Consider the following 19,709-nt stretch of genomic DNA (forward strand, 5'->3'; position numbering starts at 1 on the left):
ATATGTTAAAAAGCAGCGGTCCCAGCACAGACCCCTGGGGAACCTCATTAACTACCCTTCTCCACCGAGAATACCGACAGTAGAGATGGAGAAACCTACATGTTGGCTGACCTTTATTGTAACTTAGACCTAATTTATAGGTATTCCTTTTCTTATGTCTGGCCTTTTTAAAATTCTCTATAGTCACATCCTAGTATGAACTTTGTGTATCTCATACCCTTCATGTTTATATCATTTTTCTGAAGTTCTGTGGTTTAATATCTAGTTATCTGGATAACTTCAACCGGATAAACTGAACTTCAGAACACAACCAGTTAAAGGTATCCAGGTAATACTACCTGGGCAATTTTAGTAAAGTTATTTTAGTGGCCCGACTTCCAGTTAAACTTTGTTGGACAGCACCCTGCTATTCAGCATTATCCAGTTAAACTAAAGCCATGCTTTCAGAATGCCCAAAATGCTCTCTTTTCTTAATTTAAGAAACTTGTCAGGCCAAAGAGCTGGTTAGACAAATTATTTTAATACTGGCCTCAAGACAGCACACATAAGGGGTCTCCCAACTGTAGAGCATCCACAACACCCCCAAACCCCACTGGGTCGAGTAGAAAGAGGACCTGAAGTACAACTTGTCTCATACCTCCTGTTTAATGTCTTTATTAAGCGCCAGCCCTCTGTGACAAGGAAGTTTTAATCAGCTACTGTATGAACAAGCTTGGGGTAGAACATAATAAAATAAACTGTGTCCACACAATATATTAATAAAACTTGCCAACTGACCTCTGTCTCTGAACATATGGGCCAGCATGCTGTCAGGTTCCTTACTGATTAAAGTGCTCCTGGCAGTGGAAAGAGAAACAATAATTCAAACAAAACCCACAATTCTTCTCTAAACCCTTATGTATGGATGGTCTTACAAACAAGTAGGCTAAAACCCTCAATTTTGCTAATCTGCAGCTTTTTGGACTTAGTACAGCAAGACAATATTTACCTAGGGACAAGTGAACTAAGCTAAAAAGCCAATAAACTTTGTAGATTTTTGCATGAGATTGAACGGGCTATCCTCACTGGCCACATGGACAACTGGGCCGACCATCTCAGGTGTGAAAAATGGATCACCGTATTATCATGCATATACTGTGCCTACAAAAATAACCTGCACCCATATATAATGAACACAAAATCAGTAGTAATGCAAAATAACCTTGCTATAGTGTGCCCACAAGTATACTGCGCTATGTAACAAACCTTTCTTATGCTCTCTACATATATTTGGCCTGGCCTATAGGACCATGCAAGGAATGAAATGCAAGTCCTACAACACTGACTTCAAACTGAAAGCCGTTGCAAGAGCGGAAGCAACAAGCGACAGAGGGCAGCGAGGTAGTATGAGGGTGGAGAGTTGGCCATTCACAAATGGAGAAAGGAGAAAGCACCAAGAGAACATGAACCCCTGAAAATGCACAGGTCATGGGCAGAAACCAAAATGGCCTCAATTAGAGGACTTGAGAGAATAGATATTTTCTCAATGGAACAAAATCAAGCTCTACCATCGCAATTCAGATTAAAGAGACGCTTCTAGACTGGGATTTCAAGATTCATGAAAAGAAATGGACTTCGTGAGAATGAGAACCACTGTAGGCTAGAGACTTATTTTTTTATTTTTGTTACATTTTGTACCCTGCGCTTTCCCACTCATGGCAGGCTCAATGCGGCTTACATGGGGCAATGGAGGGTTAAGTGACTTGCCCAGAGTCACAAGGAGCTGCCTGTGCCTGAAGTGGGAATTGAACTCAGTTCCTCAGTTCCCCAGGACCAAAGTCCACCACCCTAACCACTAGGCCACAACTGGGAGCGAAAGTTGATAAGACTTCCATGAATTTGTTTCCAAAGAAAATCTCTGAACTCTGTATCTCTGCAATGGACATTATTAACATGGATGAAGTTCTGACGTCTTGATGTCCTGGCCACCAGGACAGTGGCTGCTTCAGGTACAAAAACTGCAGCCATTACAACCACAGGACATGAGAGGTCTTGCTTCACCATTTCCTCGTATGTACTACGACTGGGGTAAAATTAAAGCGGATGGTAGTTTAAGAGAATTACCATGCTCTGCAAAAAAATGTTCACCGGCGTGGTTGTCCATTGCAATAAGGGGGGAATGGATGGACTGATCTTACCAAAAGTATGGTTAGATCAATAATATAGGGCCAAGAAAGGGGGATTCTTTTCAAAGAAAGACCTTACTAATTTGACGCCATGACTGCACACAGAAAAAAATGTTAAAAGTTATATAAACTCCGCTGGTGCCCATACAGCTGTTATTCCTGCTGGTCTTATCTGCAACCTACAGTTTGCTAGATATAGCGGTTAACCATCCATTCAAAATGTTTGTAAGAAGAGTGTGATGAATGGATGCGGCCTGGGATTCATGAATTTATACCATCAGGATGCGGGCAACATTTTCAGAAGTTTGCAAGTGGGTGGCTTCTGCCTGGGGGAAAACACCACCAGAAATCATCTGCAATGGGTTCAGAAAGGCTGGGATTCTGTACAAGTACAAAGACATATCTGGATACTGATGGCAAAGATGAAGATAGCAATAGCAGTGACAAAATATCACTACTACAGAAATTACAGAAGAACATCTACAGGCGGTTCTTATGTATTTCAACAATGATGTTGGTAAGCGAACAGACTCTGAAGGGTTCGAGGAGTTCGATGAGGATTGAGAATGTTTGGACTGGAAATGGTCTATTCTAGATGACTTCACATGATTTCTTCTCAAGAGATTTAAAAAACTGAAACACCCAGGTCTATATTCAAATCAACCCTTGTTAAATTTAAAGATTCATTAAATAAATCACACATTACAAGCTAAGGCTTCCTATTTCATTTGTTACAGTGCACACAAAGGTATGCGCAGCTGTCTTGTGTGTTGTAAAAAACAGAGGTGTAATACGTGCTTTGTTTTTGTAAAAATATGGCAGCCCACTTGTCCATAAGACCATCCGCAGATAACAATCTTTTTGGCTCAGATCACATCTAGGTTTTACACATGGAAACACGCTCATAAAACTGTGTGGGATAAGCACATTAAGCAGATGAACAGAAAATAGCACTTGCACAGTATACATGTAGAAATTCCTGGGGGACACAGTTTGGGTAGAGCTGTGACGTACGTACATACATACAGTACTCACACATTTGCACCTGCCTCAGAACAAATACGAAAAGCTGATGCACAAGCATTCATGTGGTGTCTATGTTGCTTTCATGAAAAGCAACTGAGGCTAGACTAGTAAGCATAAGCCCACATCAACTGGAAAATCACAATACTAAATGGCTTATATATCAATATTAAAAAAAAAAAAAAAAAAAACCTCCAACACAAAAACACAAGAAGGCAGTAAAGTCAGCAAGGATGGTGTGAGAGACACATAGGTAGATGGATCCTTGATACAGCCGGATGGCGAAACATGACTCATGTCGGACCAGAAAAAAAAACCCAGAGCCGACACTATTCAGATAAGTCTTGAACAACACTAAGTTTTTTTTCTTCAAAAGTTGTGAAACATTTAAGAAAAAAATATATTAAAACATTAAAAAAACCCCCACCAATGATGACTTTGGAGAGTTGGTTTAGAGGTACAAAAACTATTATTCATCATATCTCCCTGCTAAGGTCTTCCCAAAAAAAAAACCATTTTTTTTTTGCATATTGATATAAGCCGTTTGCTATTTATTGTGGATTTCATAAAATAGGCACATTACTGGCAATTTAATAAGCGCCCTTTTGTAAGTACATAAGTATCAGCCTACTGGGGCAGACCAAAAGATCCCCAAACCCACCATTCCGTTTCCAACAGTGGTCCATCCAAGTCACAAGTATCCGGTGATCTCAAAGGAGTAAAATAGATTTCATGCTGCTTATTCCAGTAACGAGTATTAGATTTCTCAAGAAAAAAAAAAAAAGATAAAATAAAATTAGTCTTTCCCACTATTCCAGAACCTGTGGGATAGTTGTGTCCCATCAACCAACAGATAGAGATACAGAACTGAAAATTAAGCCAAGACATCTCAGAACAAAAAACACAACCACCTTAAACAACTCGCTAACACTAACCAGACGAGTCAACATATGTGAACCTCTCATCTCTGGACACCTTGGACAGCAAGACATATGCAGGAAGCACCATGCAAGGTGACAGTTATTTAGCCCATTATTTCACACTGACTAAACATATGAGAACCTCAAGCAGGCCTCTGGAAAAGCGAGAAAAAGACTAATTTCTTCTTCCTTTACATAGCTCCCCACTACTCCATAACCTAAGGAATCTATAAAAGCAATTCCTAGAGTGGGTGGTATCCTGCCGCTGCCGTCCTAAGGACCAAAGTCCCCAAACTGGCTTCCAAGCTTGCCACAACATCCACCTTGTAGTGTTTGGCAAATATGCAGCATCAACCACGTTGCCACCTTGCAAATATCCAAGGGAGACAGCAAGGTAGTCTCTGCCTAGGATTTCGCTATACACCTCATAAAATGAGCCTGAAAAGCCTGAGGAGCATGCTTCCCCTGCAAAAAAATAAGTTACCGCGATAGTCTCCTTCAGCCATCTAGAATTGTGAGCTTAGAAGCCCATAAGGCCAAGCCTCTGTTTACCAAAAAGCACAAACTCATTTGAGAATCCAGATATCTAATGAGGATTCTATGCACACTGAGAAGCTTCAATTATTTGACCCCAGTGCAATGCGATTCTTTTCAACACGTGTACCATGGGCCATGAAGGGAAGACATACAGTAGATATGTCTCCAGTCAGGGGTGCAGTAAGGCATTGATCCCCATTGAGCCCAGTTCTTTCCACTGGCTGAAGAACTTGATGACAACGAAACAGAATGCCAAAGTACCCAAGTCCAGAAGCGGAGAACCCCATCGGTCCATATCAGCTGAAAACCATGCCTAGATAGTTACCTTTCTCCTGGGTCCAAGGAGTGCCTGCTGAGAAAGTCCGCCTCCATATACAAGGACCCATCGACATGATCTGTCGACAATAAGACTTTTCTCCATCCAACTCATGGAGGGAGGCTGCCTCAACCGCCAACTGGACAGCTGCAGGTTCCACCTTGCTTGTTGATAAGCGCCAGCATTTCCCAGTCCTGGAGTGCCCCTTGTAAGTCAGGTTTTCAGAATATCCACAATGAATATGCATGAACTTGATTTGCATACACTGCCTCCATTATATGAAGGCAGAGTTCACCTATATTGGAATCAAATGTTGGAACTCACTCCCAAAATCTATCATTCTAACTATTTACAATTCTGAAAATTGCTAAAAACTAATTTCTTCACCAATTCATTCCAGAATTCATTACATTAGTTAACGATAACCAGTTGATAATCTTGCCTCTTTTCTGTATTGTGAATCATATGTACACTATTTGTAGTTTATTTGCTAATCAGTTACTCTCAGCCATTTCATCATACTACTTTCACTATTATTGAATTTCAACCTCTGTATTTTTAATCTAAACTGTAGCCACATTGAACTTGAACTAGTTTTCAGGATAATGGAGGATATGTCATAAATAAATAAAATAAATAAATAAACACACACACACACATTAGTATAAGCCACCACCATTGCATTATTGAAGAAAACAAACTGGGGCCCTCGTCAGAAAGGGATTGAAGTCACGCAAGGCATTTGCACTGCCCTAAGCTCCACATGATTTGTCAACTATAAGGTTCCTGTTCTGTCAATGTGCCCTGTGCCAGATAAACTTGTAATGAGCTCCTGTTGTTGTCACCACCTCCCATTTTTTTTTTTAATCAGAAAGGGAGCTCCGATGGTCAAATTTCTGGGTGACAACCAACACTGCATTCTGTGTCTGGCAAATAGCGTCCAAGGAAGATGAAGGTTGTACTTCTGCGATACTGGAGACCAGCCGTTGAGAACAATTCCATTACTATTTTTAGTAAGTTAGCCTAACCTTTTTAAAATCCTGCTACACTAACTGCTTTTACCACATTCTCTGGCAACTAACTCCAGGGCTTAACACTGAGTGAAGAACTTTTCTCCAAATTGTTCTGTTCTGCTTCATAACTTCTTTGCATGCCCTCCAATCCTTGTACTCCACTCATGATTTTATAGATCTCCATCATACCTTCGGCTCAGCAGTCTCTTCTCCAAGCTGAAGACTCAGCCTCTTTAGCCCTTCCTTACAGGGAAATTGTTCCATCCCCTTTATCATGTTGGATGCACTTCTCTGTACCTTTTCTAATTCCACTATACTTTTTTTTTTTGAGCGGGGTAACGACCAGAATTGCATACAATATTGTAGGTGCAGTCACACCATGGCGAGACAAAACAGAACATAATGCCTTTGCGATTTCCATTCCTTTATTAATAATGTCTAAGATGAAATTAGGCCTTACCTGCTAATTTTCTTTCCTCTAGACCCTCCAGACCGGTCAAGATGCTTGGGTTATGCACACCTACCAGCAGAGGGAGACTGAGAACACGGAGCTTTGAATATTGTATATGTAACCTGTGCAGCCAGTATACCGATAAAGCAGAGAAAAAGAACACAAACACAAAACACAGAACCCTGTAAATGGAAACACAACTGAAAACAGAATTGTGCTTGAGCAGGCTGAACGCCAAAGGTGTTTTGCACTTAACTATACCAACGCCAAAAAACAATCTGGCCTGAATGAGACCAGCATTGCATAGACATATTCTTCATGTCAGCTGCAGCAGAAATCAAAGGCACAAACAAAAAAAATTAAGAATGCCATGAACGCTAAAGACAGGGCTGGTTCTTGACTGGTCTAGAGGAAAGAAACTTAGCAGGTAAGGCCTAATTTCACCTTCCTCAGCAACCCTCCAGACCAGTCAAGACTCTTGGGAAGTACCAAAACAGGAAACCAGAGGTCAAAACAGCCGCACCAAAGCTTGCATCCTCTCTTCCTGTATATCAACTCTATGTTTCACAAAAGAATGCATGGAGGACCAGACTGCTGTCTTACAAATTTCTTGCGGGGAAATGAAACTACTTTCCACGCAGGAGGAAGCCCCCCCCCCCCCCCCCCGAGTAGAATGTGCTTTGAGCACCGAAGGCACCAAGCAACCCTTAAGCAAATAGGCTGAGGCAACAGCCTCCTTCAACCACCTAGCAATGGTCACCTTAGAAGCGGCCGCTCCTTTCTTATGATCCCCAAACAAAATAAACAACCTGTCAGAGACCCGAAACTCCTGCATCCTCCGAAGGTAAGCACAAAAGATCCGATGAACATCCTTACCAGACGACGTTGAGAAGAATCTCTCGATCTATCTCCACATGAAAATCTGAAACCACCTTAGGCAAAAAGGTCGGTACCGGCTTCAGAGACACTTTCTCCTTGGAAAAGGACAAGAAAGGAGCTCTACAGGACAAAGCCTGGAGCTCCGAAATCTTCTGGGCCGACGCAATAGTTACTAAAAACACGGTCTTCAAGGTAAGATCTTTACAAGTACTTGATTCCAACGGTTCAAAAGGAGGACCCACTAGTGCCTCCAGAATGAGATTCAAATCCCACGGAGGAACCAAGGGACGTTGCAGCGGACGAATCAACTTAACTCCCTGTAAAAAACGAACTACATCCGGAGATGCAGCTAAGGACACTACCTGAATCTTGCCCCTGAAACGGGCCAAAGCCGCTACCTGAACCTTCAAAGAGGACAGCGAAAGACCTCTATCGAGACCATCCTGCAAAAAGTCTAGCACCTCTGCGACTGAGATGCACAAAGGGAGATAAGACCGATCTCGACACCAATTAAGACCTATCTGGATACCAATTTTCAAAGATTCGCCACACGCGCACATAAGCCAACGACGTGGACCTCTTACGTGACCACAACATAGTATTGATTACTCTGGAACAGAAACCCTTCTTCCTTAACCTACTCCTCTCGAGCCAAGCCATAAGTGAGAACGGAGAGGGGTTGAGCATTTCGATCGGCCCCTGAAACCACCTTACCAACTCCCCCAACGAAAATGGTTTCCTTACAGCCAGGCATACCAGATGTGCACACCATGGATGACGCAGCCAATTCAGGGCCACCAAAATCAACAGGCCCTGGTGTCGCTTGATTCACTGCAGCACCCGACCCACCAGTGGCCACGGAGAAAACAAGTAAAGCAACTCCTGAGTGGGCCATGGAAGAACCAATGCATTGAGCCCTTCGGACCGAGGATCCCACCATTCACTGAAGAAGCGCGGTACCTGAGCGCTGTCAGCAGTGGCCATGAGATCCAGAACTGGGAGACTCCATTCCAACACTACGCAATCGAATACTGGCCGTTGAAGAGCCCACTCTCCGGGATCCGTGTGTCTGCTCAGAAAGTCTGCACTCACGTTGTCCGTGCCGGCCACGTGCCCCGCCAAGAGATCCTGAAGATGAACTTCTGCCCAGCGCATTAGCTCTGCCGCCTCTTCGGCAACTGCACGATTTTTTGTGCCCTCTTGCCGACTGACATAGGCCACGGCTGTGGCACTGTCAGAGAAAACTCTGACTGCCTTGCCATCCAGTAGGGACTGGAAGGCCTGCAAGGCTAGCTGAATCGCCCGTGTCTCCAACTGATTGATGGACCAATGAGCTTCCTCCAACGACCCAGAGCTACCTGCCCGAGGCAATGGGCCCCCAGCCGCCCAGACTCACATCCGTGGTAAGAACAATCCACTCCGGAGGGTCCAAAGGAATGCCCTTCACCAGATTCGGCGTGTGAAGCCACCAATGGAGACTGAGGCAGGGAGCTGCTGACAGAGACAACTGTTCCTCCAAATCCTGCACCTGCGGGGACCAATGATCCAGAAGAGCAAACTACAACTGACACATGTGAGCCCTTGCCCAAGGAACTACCTCTATCAATGCTGCAATCATTCCCAGAACCTGGAGGTAGGAACGTGCCGCAGGAGCCCACTCTCTACACAGATGCCGAACCTGCTCCTATAGCTTGGAAATCCGGGTCGGAGTCATAAAAACTCGCCCTAAACGTGTGTCGAAGCGCACCCCCAGATACTCCAGGGATTAAGATGGTACCAGATGACTTTTGGCTGGATTCACCACCCAGCCCAGAGACTGCAAGAAGCTCACTACACATGCCGTTGCTGCCTCGCTCTCCAACCTTGACTTGGCTCGAATCAACCAATAGTCGAGGTAAGGACGGACTAAAATACCCTGCTTCCGCAGTGCCACCACCATAAACACCATCACTTTGGAAAAGGTCTGAGGTGCTGTTGCCACACCGAATGGTAGTGCACAAAATTGAAAATGCTTCCCTAAGACTGCAAAGCGGAGAAACCACTGATGAGCCGTGTGAATGGGAATGTGCAGAAAGGCCCCCGCAAATCCAGGGAAGTGAGGAACTCTTCTTTCCGAACTGCCACAATGACCAAGTACAACGTTTACATGCAAAAAGAAGGAACCTTCAGAGCAGAATTGACCCTTTTGAGATCCAAGATGGGCCGGCAGGAACCCTCCTTCTTGGGAACCACGAAATAAATAGAATAGCAGACCACCCCCCTTTCCCTCAGAGGAATGTGCCCAAGTTGATCAGCCAACGCAAGGTGTCTTGAACTGCTCGTGCCTTGCATAGACAGCGATAGGGCGACTTCCATAAGAATTCGGGAGGAGACATGTCAAACTCTAGCTCGTAACAGTCACGTATTACTTCTAGGACTCACTGGTCTGACGTGATCTGAGTCCACCTTTGGAAGAACTGACTCAGCTGAGCGCCCGCTCGCACCAGAAGCTGGACTCCCGCACCTTGAAGGACCGTACGGGAACGACCCCTCCTGTTGAAGAGTCACGACCCCCACGACGCCCCCCACGAAAGGACTGCGTCTGTTGAAAAAAAAAAAAAAAAAAAACCCCACAACCTCTGGATGCTCCGCTAGACCTGAATGGTCTATACCACCGAATTCCCAAAATCGACCATGCAGTCACCCCGGGTACTGGACTTGGAACGAAGTTCTGGCAGACGCAGTACCTTAGCATCCCCAAGGCCGCGAACCAACTTATCTAAATCCTCACCAAAGAGCATGGAATCTTTAAAGGGAAGCAAGCATAACTTAGATTTAGAAGCCGCATCTGCAGTCCAACCCCTTGACCAAAGTGCCCGGCAGGCTCCAACCATCAGGGCCATGTTCTTAGCCGACGCTCGCAACAAATCGTAGAGGGAATCAGATAAAGAAGCCCATTTCTAACTTGTCCAACTCCTAAACCCAAGTGGTCCTATCCATACTCGGGTCAACCAGAAGTTTCTCAGCCCAGCAAAAACACAACCGAGCCACCAAACCTCCACAGACCGATGCATGCAGCGGAAGGTCCGACAAATCAAAGCTGCACTTAAGAAAAGACTAACTTCCTATCCTGGGGGTCATGCAGCGCCACGCCCCCATCCACCGGAATAGCCATGGCCTTAGTGACCGCAGTCACTACTGCATCAACTGTAGGAAGCTTCAGAGAGTCCCTGTCCTCCTGCGGGAGAGGATAAAGATGAGACATGGCCCGAGACACTTTACAGGGCATATCTGGCGAAGCCCACTCCTGAGAAACCACGTCCCTCAAGTCCTTATTCATAGGAGAAGACCGGGCCAACTGACGAATCCCTTTGACCAAAAGGACCACCTGCTTTGTCTCACCTGCAGTAAGGTCAGCCGGTTCAAATTTAAGAGAGTTGTGGTCACCTGATCGATGAGTTCGGACAATTCGTCCCTATGAAAAATTCTAACCACCGAGGGGTCCTCCCCCAGTAAGGGATTCTTTTTCCTGGCCGGAGGCTAAAACCTCCTCTTCTCCAAGGTCACTAAGTTCTCCTCAGACCCAGGAAGGGAACCAAACTCCACCCCCCTCCGCCCAGTCTAAATGAGGCATCTTGGGGACCACTGGACCTGCAGCGTCATCGGCCAAAACTGACTGAGGAGGACCCAACTTCCAGGCTTGAAATAAAGACCAAATAAAGTCTGGAGGAAAGCCCATACCCCCCCTGTGCTGTCCTGACCCAGCAACAGGGCAGCAAACATCGAGGGTGACTGATCCACCGCGCGGGAGGGATCCAAGATGGCGGGGGGTGCTGCTGAAAATGGAACCACTGAAGTCCCCGCTATCTGTGAGGCTGACTCTGTGCTAGATTAACTGGCTGTGGGAACCTCCGCCGATAACTGAGGGAGCAGTAAGGAAGGAGTCTTCGGCTCTACACAGAACTGGCACTGAGATCCCGGCGTCTCTAAACCCCGTCAAGAACACATGCGGCACTGGAGCAGCTTGCCCGACGACATGAAACGAAGCAAGAGGAGCCAGCAAGAAAAACCCCAGCACCGGAGACTCCCGCTGCCACTAAATGAAGGGCACTCAAGGCTGCCGCATGAGAACGATAGCCGAGGCACAAGGCTGTCCACCCAGGAGAGGAGGACTGGGGAAGAGACCCGGCCACCAAGGTGTGACACCCCTTGGGGAAACGGAGCCCCACTGGACTCACACCCCAAAGCTGGAAACCAAGTACAGGGTAAGAAAGAAAATAGAGGAGTTTTTTTTTTTTTTTTTAAACCTATTCACCAATGAAAAGAGAAAAAAGAACCCCCAGAAACCCCAGGGCCCTACCAGACCAGTCAGGATGCACGTCTACCCTCTGCTGGAGACTGAGAAATACTGGCTGGTAGGGACTCTGCACAGGTTACATATACAGTATTCAAAGCTCAGTGTTCTCATTCTCCCTCTGCTGGTAGGTGTGCATAACCCAAGAGTCTTGATCGGTCTGGAGGGTCACTGAGGAAACACAGTTTGCTTTCTTGGCCGTTGCTGCACACTAAACAGAGGATTTCAACATATCAGCAATGACACCTAGATTCTAGGGTCTTAAAAAAAAAACACATTTAAACTTTGGAGTAGGTATAAATGCCTGGGCCTACTTTCCCTGGGATTAAATGTTATAGAAACAGATACATAGGTTGCCTTTATAAAACAAAACAAAAAAAAAATGTAGTCTTTCACTATTTAGGTGCCCAAGAAATCTGACACCTACCCAACTATCTCTCTCACGTTCTTTTTTAGAAGATCATTATTTAGGATCATCATATAAGAAACAAATCCCACTTTCAAAAAATATTTTAAATAGAACTTTTTGATGCATGAAATTATTATAAATCCGTCCCATCAAAACACAAAAATCATTTAACAAAATGCTTTGGAAAACAATCCTCCTGATTGATAGTGTATCAGCACATTCATAAATAATTTTTTTCTGAAATTGAGTTTATTAGTCAGTCAAAAACTTAGCTTTAAGTTGTGGGCTTCAGAGTAGCCTCTACAAGATCTATGGTTACCAGTGCCACACAATAGATTCATTGGTATTCCTGGGGCAGAGAATGAGCGGAACTGTGATCAGGACTTGTGCATATTTTTATAAAATACATGAATGTCTGTGGTAATTCTCATACATGCAAAGTTACTCCTGCCTAAGAGAAGGTGTAGCTCTATTAAGGAGATTTTGGGAGGTTACTTTATAAAAGCACACGGGTTCAAGTGTTGCCCATATAAGAACACAAACCTTAGAATTATTAGGAATTAAGAAATGTGCTGCCATGAAATTTAGCAATTGAGATTCTATAAGCAGGACCAAAGTGTTATGTCCTGACAGACCTACGATTCAAAATGTGATTGCACTGGCAATTTGTTTTTTTGCACACATTTAATGGAACAGTAGCTGATAAGTGCCTTTTGGACTAGTTTGGACTAGAATATGTTTTCTATAAATTTATATATAAAGAACACTAAAAGGGACTTTCCCTTTTAATTACAACAGTGGAAAAACTTTAGGTGAAACCTCTGCATTAATACAATATATTTCACTGTCTTTTGGTATAATTTGATTTAAATTGTACTATAATGCTGAAATGTTCTTTGTATTGAAGTTTACACTTCTTTTGGACATAGGGCATTTATAAATAGATACGTCTTGCACCTATATATGCACCTTGAATGCCTAGGAACCTTTTTATGAAGTTATCTTCACAGAAACAATCCCTCCCAATCCTGAACAAATATCTGATGAAATCCAATGGGGTCATTTCATTTAGAACCCATGATAGTCATATATCAAACATCAGACTGCACACATCAAATTAAGAGCCAATAAAAATTGTCTTTTCACTTGCACTTCTTCAGAAACTGAATTCACTCCAATGTGAGCGGGAACAGGAGAGGGACAATGTTGTGCACTTCTCTGTACTGAAGTAGGACTCCTACCGTGTAGTAGTAAAGCTTCGGCCTCCAACATTTAGTGTCAGCCAGTCTGTATGGGAGCCGTAAACTTCCTCAGAGGCCTTCATGTCTGCTTGAGGATCTATTCAAAAGAAACAGGTTGAATGGTTTGCCACAGACTTACACATGTAACAAACAAAACACATTGCTAACAGAAGTAGTTACATTTGGCAGGTGACGTTCACTTTAGTTGATCTGAGTGCCTTAGGTCATCTATAAAGGGAAAGGGATGCCTAAGTTTGCCCATTAAAAAAAAACTCAAAGAGCACTAAGCTTTTTATAAATTAACACATTAAAAAACAAACAAAAAAAAGAGAGACCACTATCACTAGGATATTTATACATATTAACCAGCGCTAAACATATGTATAAAACAGTGCTACTTACAGGTGTAAGTGGTAGATTTTGTATGCCTGAACAGCAGTTAAGTCATTCTCGGAAACTCTCCCCCCAAGATGATGGTTTTCAATGCTAGGTTGGAGGAGTAGGACTTACCTAATAAGAAATTAGCTAGGAGCTATACAGGACTCAAAGTGGTGTAAATACTAACTGGTAAAATATGGAACTAGGGCTGTACAATTAACATGTTAAAATTATTAACGCAAGTTACATAAGAGTAGCCAAACTGGGTCAGACCAATGGTCCATCTAGCCCAGTATCCTGTTTTCCAAACAGTAGCCAAGCCAGGTCACAAGTACCTGGCAGAAACCCAAACTGTGGCAGCACTCCATACTACAAATCCCAGGCCAAGCAGTTGCTCCCATGTCTGTCTCAATAACAGACTATGGACTTTTCCTCCAGGAATTTGTCCAAACCTCTTTTAAACCCAGATACATTAACCGCTGTTATCACATCCTCCGGCAAAGAGTTCCAGAGCTTAACTATTCATTGGGTGAAAAATATTTCCTCCTATTTGTTTTAAAAGTATTTCCATGTAACTTCGAGTGCCCCCTAGTCTTTGAACTTCTGGAACGAGTTAAAAAAAAATTGGTTTACTTTACACGTTCTACACCACTCAGGATTTTGTAGACCTCAATCATATCTACCCTCATCCGTATCTTTGCGAAGCTGAAGAGCCCTAACCTCTTCAGCCTTTCCTCATATAATCATTTTGGTTGCTCTTCGAGCCTCTTCTAATTCCACTATATATCTTTTTTGAGATACGGCGACCAGAACTGAACGCAATACTGAAGGTGCAGACGCACCATGGAGAGATGCAAAGGCATACTATTTTTGGTCTTATTCACCATCCTTTTCCTAATAATTCCTAGCATCCTGTTTGCTTTCTTGGCCACCGCCACACACTGAGCAGAAGATTTCAGATTATTACCTACAACGGCACCTAGATCTTTTTCTTGAGTGCTGACCCCCAAGGTGAACCCTAACATCAGGTAACGATAATTTGGATTATTCTTTCCGATGTGCATCACCTTGCATTTGTCCACATTAAATTTCATCTGCCATTTGGATGCGCAGTCTTCCAAATTCCTAAGGTCTACCTGCAATATTTCACAGTCCGCACGTTTTAACAACCTTGAATCTGCAAATTTAATCACCTCACTTGCCACTCCGATTTCGATATCATTTATAAACGTTAAATAGCACCGGTCCCAGTAGACATCTCCACTGCTCACCCTCCTCCATTGAGAGAAATGACCATTTAACCCTACCCTCTGTTTTCTGTCTAATAACCAATTCCTAATCTACACCAGAACCTTGCCTCCTATCCCATGACTAATTTTCTCAAGGGTCTCTCATGAGGAACTTTATCAAACGGTCTCTGAAAATCTAGGTACACTACATCAACTGGCTCACCTTTACCCACATGTTTATTCACGCCTTCAAGAATGTTAACGCATTAATTGAGTCAAGCTGCTTGCTCCTGGTTTCACACTATCTTTTCTCCTCTTCACTTCCTCCCTCCAGCACATTTTTCTCTCCTACCGCTGCTGCCTCCCCTTCCCGGTGCTCCTGCAGATTGTTCTCTCTGACCTCCCCGTCACCACCACCGCCACACACCAGCAGCCTTTTCTCTCCTGCCACCCTGCTTTCTGGCATCTCATGCCCCCCCCCCCCCCAGTCCTCCGAAACTTGCCTTGTACACATGGCAGCATTAAGCACACGCTGCTCCACTCCTCTGTAACCGGAGCCCTCCCTCTCTAATATCCAGCATCTTCTTCCTGTTTCCTGCTGCAGGAGTAGGTCACTAGAGTGGGAGGGCTCCAGTTACACGGGAGCGAAGCAACGTGTGCTTAAAGCCATGTGCACAAAGCAAGCTCGGAGGGCCGCGTGGGCGCAGGGGAGAAGAAGCTGCCGGTGTATGGCAGTGGCAGGGTGGTGTAAGAGAGCAAGCTGCAGAAGCAAGGGGGGGGGGGGGCAGTGGTAGCAGAGAAAAATATGCAGGAGGGAGGAAGAGTCTGGGAGAGAGTCATGGGGTGGTAGGAAAGCACAGGCTGATGGTGCGGGAGGGAGGGAAGGGAGAAGCAATACGAGAGAAAAATATGCCAGTCAGGGAAAGGGAAGGAAATTCAGACCAAAGCATCCTATCTCCTCATTGGGTTGTATGTGGAAATGAGATGGTGCCCATAGAGAGGAAGGGAAGAGAAGAGAGGCGAGGACAGACTGAAGGAGAGAGGAGATGGTGACTGTGGATGAAGGGGAAGGGGAGAGGATTCTCTCAAAGCAGATATAGGGAGGAAGAAAAATGGCAAAAAGTTGAACGTGAAAGATGTATATAGGAGGAGAGAAGAAATAGTGAGACAGGAGGCCCTGAAAACAGAGTTCAGTGTACAGACAGAGGAACAGAACCAGAGACAGGGAATAAGATGATTAGAAAAATAAAATCACCAGACAACAAAAAGGTAAGAAAATTATTTTATTTTCCGTTTATTAACTGAAGTACAGTATGTCAGTTATTGGGAACTTACATCTGCAGTCTATATTTTGCACTATACAGGTGAAAATGTAAGGGGGACACTTTACAGCACCCGATTAAAAAAAGTTAATCACACCCAATTGCTAGATTACATTTTTTTTTACAGCAATTAATCATGCGATTAAAACTTTTCATTGATGTGCAACCCTATATAGAACATATGCACTTTGACAATCACCCAGAACTTACTCCCTTGAAATCTCTGTATGCTGCCATCTATGTCTTAAAATATGACAATTTACACAAATACACGTGTGTGTGTCAACTAGGGCTGTACCAAATATTCATATTCGATTTGGTCCTGAATAGCGCCCTGAATATATTAATTCGTATTCAGCTGAATAGCGATTTAAATTTGAATATGAATAATGCAGGGCTCCTCTACTAAATCCTACTAAAATAAAACACTCTCTCTGATTTCACATTGTTTCTTTTATTATTTATGTTAAAGCTCAATGCCCATTACTGGTACTCTGTATTCATATTCTGCTGAATAGTATTTTTCATTATTCATATTTGGTCCAATAGTAAAATATGTATTCGGTACAGCTCTTGTCTAAACAGTGCTTAAGGCTTCTAAAGTTCATTCACGTTTCTCATTTAACAAGAAACTTTCATTATCTAAGCCAACAGGTCAGTTTTGGGAAGTGCCATGTGGAAAATCCTAAGTTAGGCCTTCCACTCCCAGGGCCAGGAATGCTACAAGACATTCATTTGTGTATATGTTGAAACAGTAATAGACAGACTGACTATGGTGTGGCCTAGCTGACAAAGTCTTCTGTCCCTCTCTCTGCTAAACTGTCCTGTGTCCACAGTGCCTCTTCTAGATCTGTTAATCCTTTCTTGCCCTTGTCATAAGGTGAAAGGAATGTAAACAAAGGAGATGAAGGATCTCTGTCACCAGTTAGTCAATATACACTTTCTCCTAAGCAACACTTTCTACCCCTTCCTTAACCCCAACATATCAAATTGTAATTTGACCTTTACAGCTACAATGTGCATTTTAAAAAGCCCACTTAAATACTTGGTCAAATCTTCCAGTACCATCATATCTGTGTACAGACAAACATGTTTCAATGGGTCAGAGTCAACATGAATTTAGCTGAGGGGGGGGGGGGAAGTACTGCCTCAATGCTCTGCAACAGTTTTTTTGAAGGTGTGAACAAATATATGGATAACGGTGAGCCAGATGATGCAAGTACATAAGTATTGCTATACTGGGACAGACCAAAGGACCATCAAGCCCAGCATCCTGTTTCAAACAGTGGCCAATCCAGGTCACAAATACCTGGCAAGATCTCAAAAAAGTACAAAACATTTTATGCTGCTTATCCCAGAAATAAGCAGTGGGGTTTCCCCAAGTCCATTTTAATAATGGTCTATGGACTTTTCCTTTAGAAAGCCAGTCAAACCTTTTTTTTTAACCCCACTAAGCTAACCGCATTTACCACATTCTCTGGCAATGAATTCCAGAGTTTAATTACATGTTGAGTGAAGAAAAATTCTTTGATGTGTTTCGTTTTAAATTTACTTTTGTAGCTTCATTGAATGCCCCCTAGTCCTAGTATTTTTGGAAAAAGAGTAAACAGATGCTTCGTGTCTACCCTTTCCAATCACAGCATACCTAGACTTTCAGAAAGCTTTTGACAAAGTTCCTCATGAAAGGCTCCTGAAGAAAATAAAAAGCCATGGAATAGGAAACAATGTCCTGTTGTGGATTAAATGAATTTTCTCACAGAAGGTGAATAGTGGAGTACCACAGGGGATCTGTATTAGGACCAGTGTGTTTTAACATTTATAAGTGATCTGGAAATGGGAAAGAGATCAAATCTGCAGACGACGCAAAATTATTCAAAGTTGTAAACTGCATGCAGACTGAAAAATTGCAAGAGGACCTTGTGAAACTACAAGGCTGGTATTCCTCCAAACAGCAGATGAAATTTAATGTGGACAAGTATAAAGTGATGCACATTGAGAAAAATGACAAAAAATGATGGCAACATCATGCTAGGTTCCACATTTGGAGTCAGCACCCAGGAAATATCTAAAGGTATCATCATGAACAATACACTGAAATTGTATGTCTAATATGCAATGGCAACAGCAGACAAAGAAGCAAACAGAACATTAGGACTTAGGAAAAGAACACAGAAGGAAAAATTAACTCCCTGATAATTCTTTCCTTTAGTCCCAAGGGATCAGTCCACACCAACCACCAGCAGGAGGAGATAGAGAACATTAATGGAGTTGTGCCTTATCCTGTGCACAGCAACTCAGCTAGTATTTGATAAAGCACTGAAAAAGGTGACAGAGAAAAAAACTCCAGCCTCTAGACAGAAAAATAACCATGAAATATAGAGCAAACCTCATGCCTTAGAAACAACAGAACCAGAACAATACACACACACACAATTTAATATTGGAAAAATCAGAACCATTGCAGAAGGGTGGGCTCTGGACTGATCCTCTGGAACTAAAGGAAAAGAAAATTAATTTTCCTTCTATTATGTCCCAAGGATCAGTCCAGACAAATGGGATGTACAAAAGCAATCCTTAAGTGGGGAGGGACCGATATCCCTGCAGTAGGAACTGTGGCCCCAAAAGAAGCATCAACTCGAGCAGACGCATCCAGAAAGTAATGCTTAATAAATGAATGAGACCATGTCGCTGACCTACAGATCTCTGCCAACGAAATCTCCCTAGACTGCCAAAGAAGATGCCAAAGACCTGGTAGAATGAGCCTTAAACATGTATGGAAGCAGATTTACCCCTCAGAACATAAGCACAAGAAACAGCCTCCTTAAGCCAGCCATCAAGCCACAGTTGGCTTTGGAGGCCAGGAAAGCCTTCCAGGGTCCTGCAAAGAGGACAAAAAAAAAATGATCGAAACACCTGAAATTGTTGGTAACAGTAAGATACCGCATTATGCGCTTCACATCCAACAGCCTCAGGGAAGCATATTCTGCAGAATAGACCTCCCTGGTAAAGAAGGAAGAAACATTCTGTATCTCCTTTTCATGTCAACCAATCTTCCAGAAAAAGGCCAGAACCATCCCTATCGACACCAGAGTCAGAAAAGCGGAGAAAGGGATCCCTGGAAGAGAAGCTCAAAAACTCTAAAGGCAGATTTTGTAGTTGCCATTTTGTCAGCAAGGAAAGTGCGATCTTTGGTAGTTGCCGAACAAAGGGGGCTCAAAAGGGGTCAACTACAGAGCCTTAAGAACCACTTGAAGATTCCACTGACGACAAAATTTGCGGACAGGGGGAGATGTAGATGAATGACTCCTTTAAGGAACCGCACAATAATCAGTTTGAGCAGCCAACAAAGCATTCTGTATTTTGACTCTATAGCACGCCAGTGCTGCCACCTGAACCTTGAGCAAACTACGAGCCAAGCCTTTTTTGAATTCCTCCTGCAGGAAAAATAAAATTTAAGACAAGGAAGCACAAAATGGAGAAAAAGCACACTGTT

General features: G+C 43.4%; 1 protein-coding gene across 2 annotated transcripts in view; it reads right to left on the reverse strand.

The window, feature by feature from the left end:
* The window catches only part of KCTD9 (potassium channel tetramerization domain containing 9), a 71,023-nt gene that overhangs the window by 41,587 nt on the left and 9,727 nt on the right, over positions 1–19,709 (reverse strand). For both annotated transcript variants that reach the window (XM_030201829.1, XM_030201827.1), the window contains exons 4-5: positions 13,288–13,384; positions 778–836 (exon numbers count right to left, since the gene is read on the reverse strand). In XM_030201829.1, the coding sequence (XP_030057689.1) occupies positions 778–836; positions 13,288–13,384 (156 nt within the window). The remainder of the gene's footprint in view (positions 1–777; positions 837–13,287; positions 13,385–19,709) is intronic.

The sequence above is a fragment of the Microcaecilia unicolor genome, chromosome 4, assembly GCF_901765095.1.
Source record: "Microcaecilia unicolor chromosome 4, aMicUni1.1, whole genome shotgun sequence".
Classification (NCBI taxonomy): domain Eukaryota; kingdom Metazoa; phylum Chordata; class Amphibia; order Gymnophiona; family Siphonopidae; genus Microcaecilia; species Microcaecilia unicolor.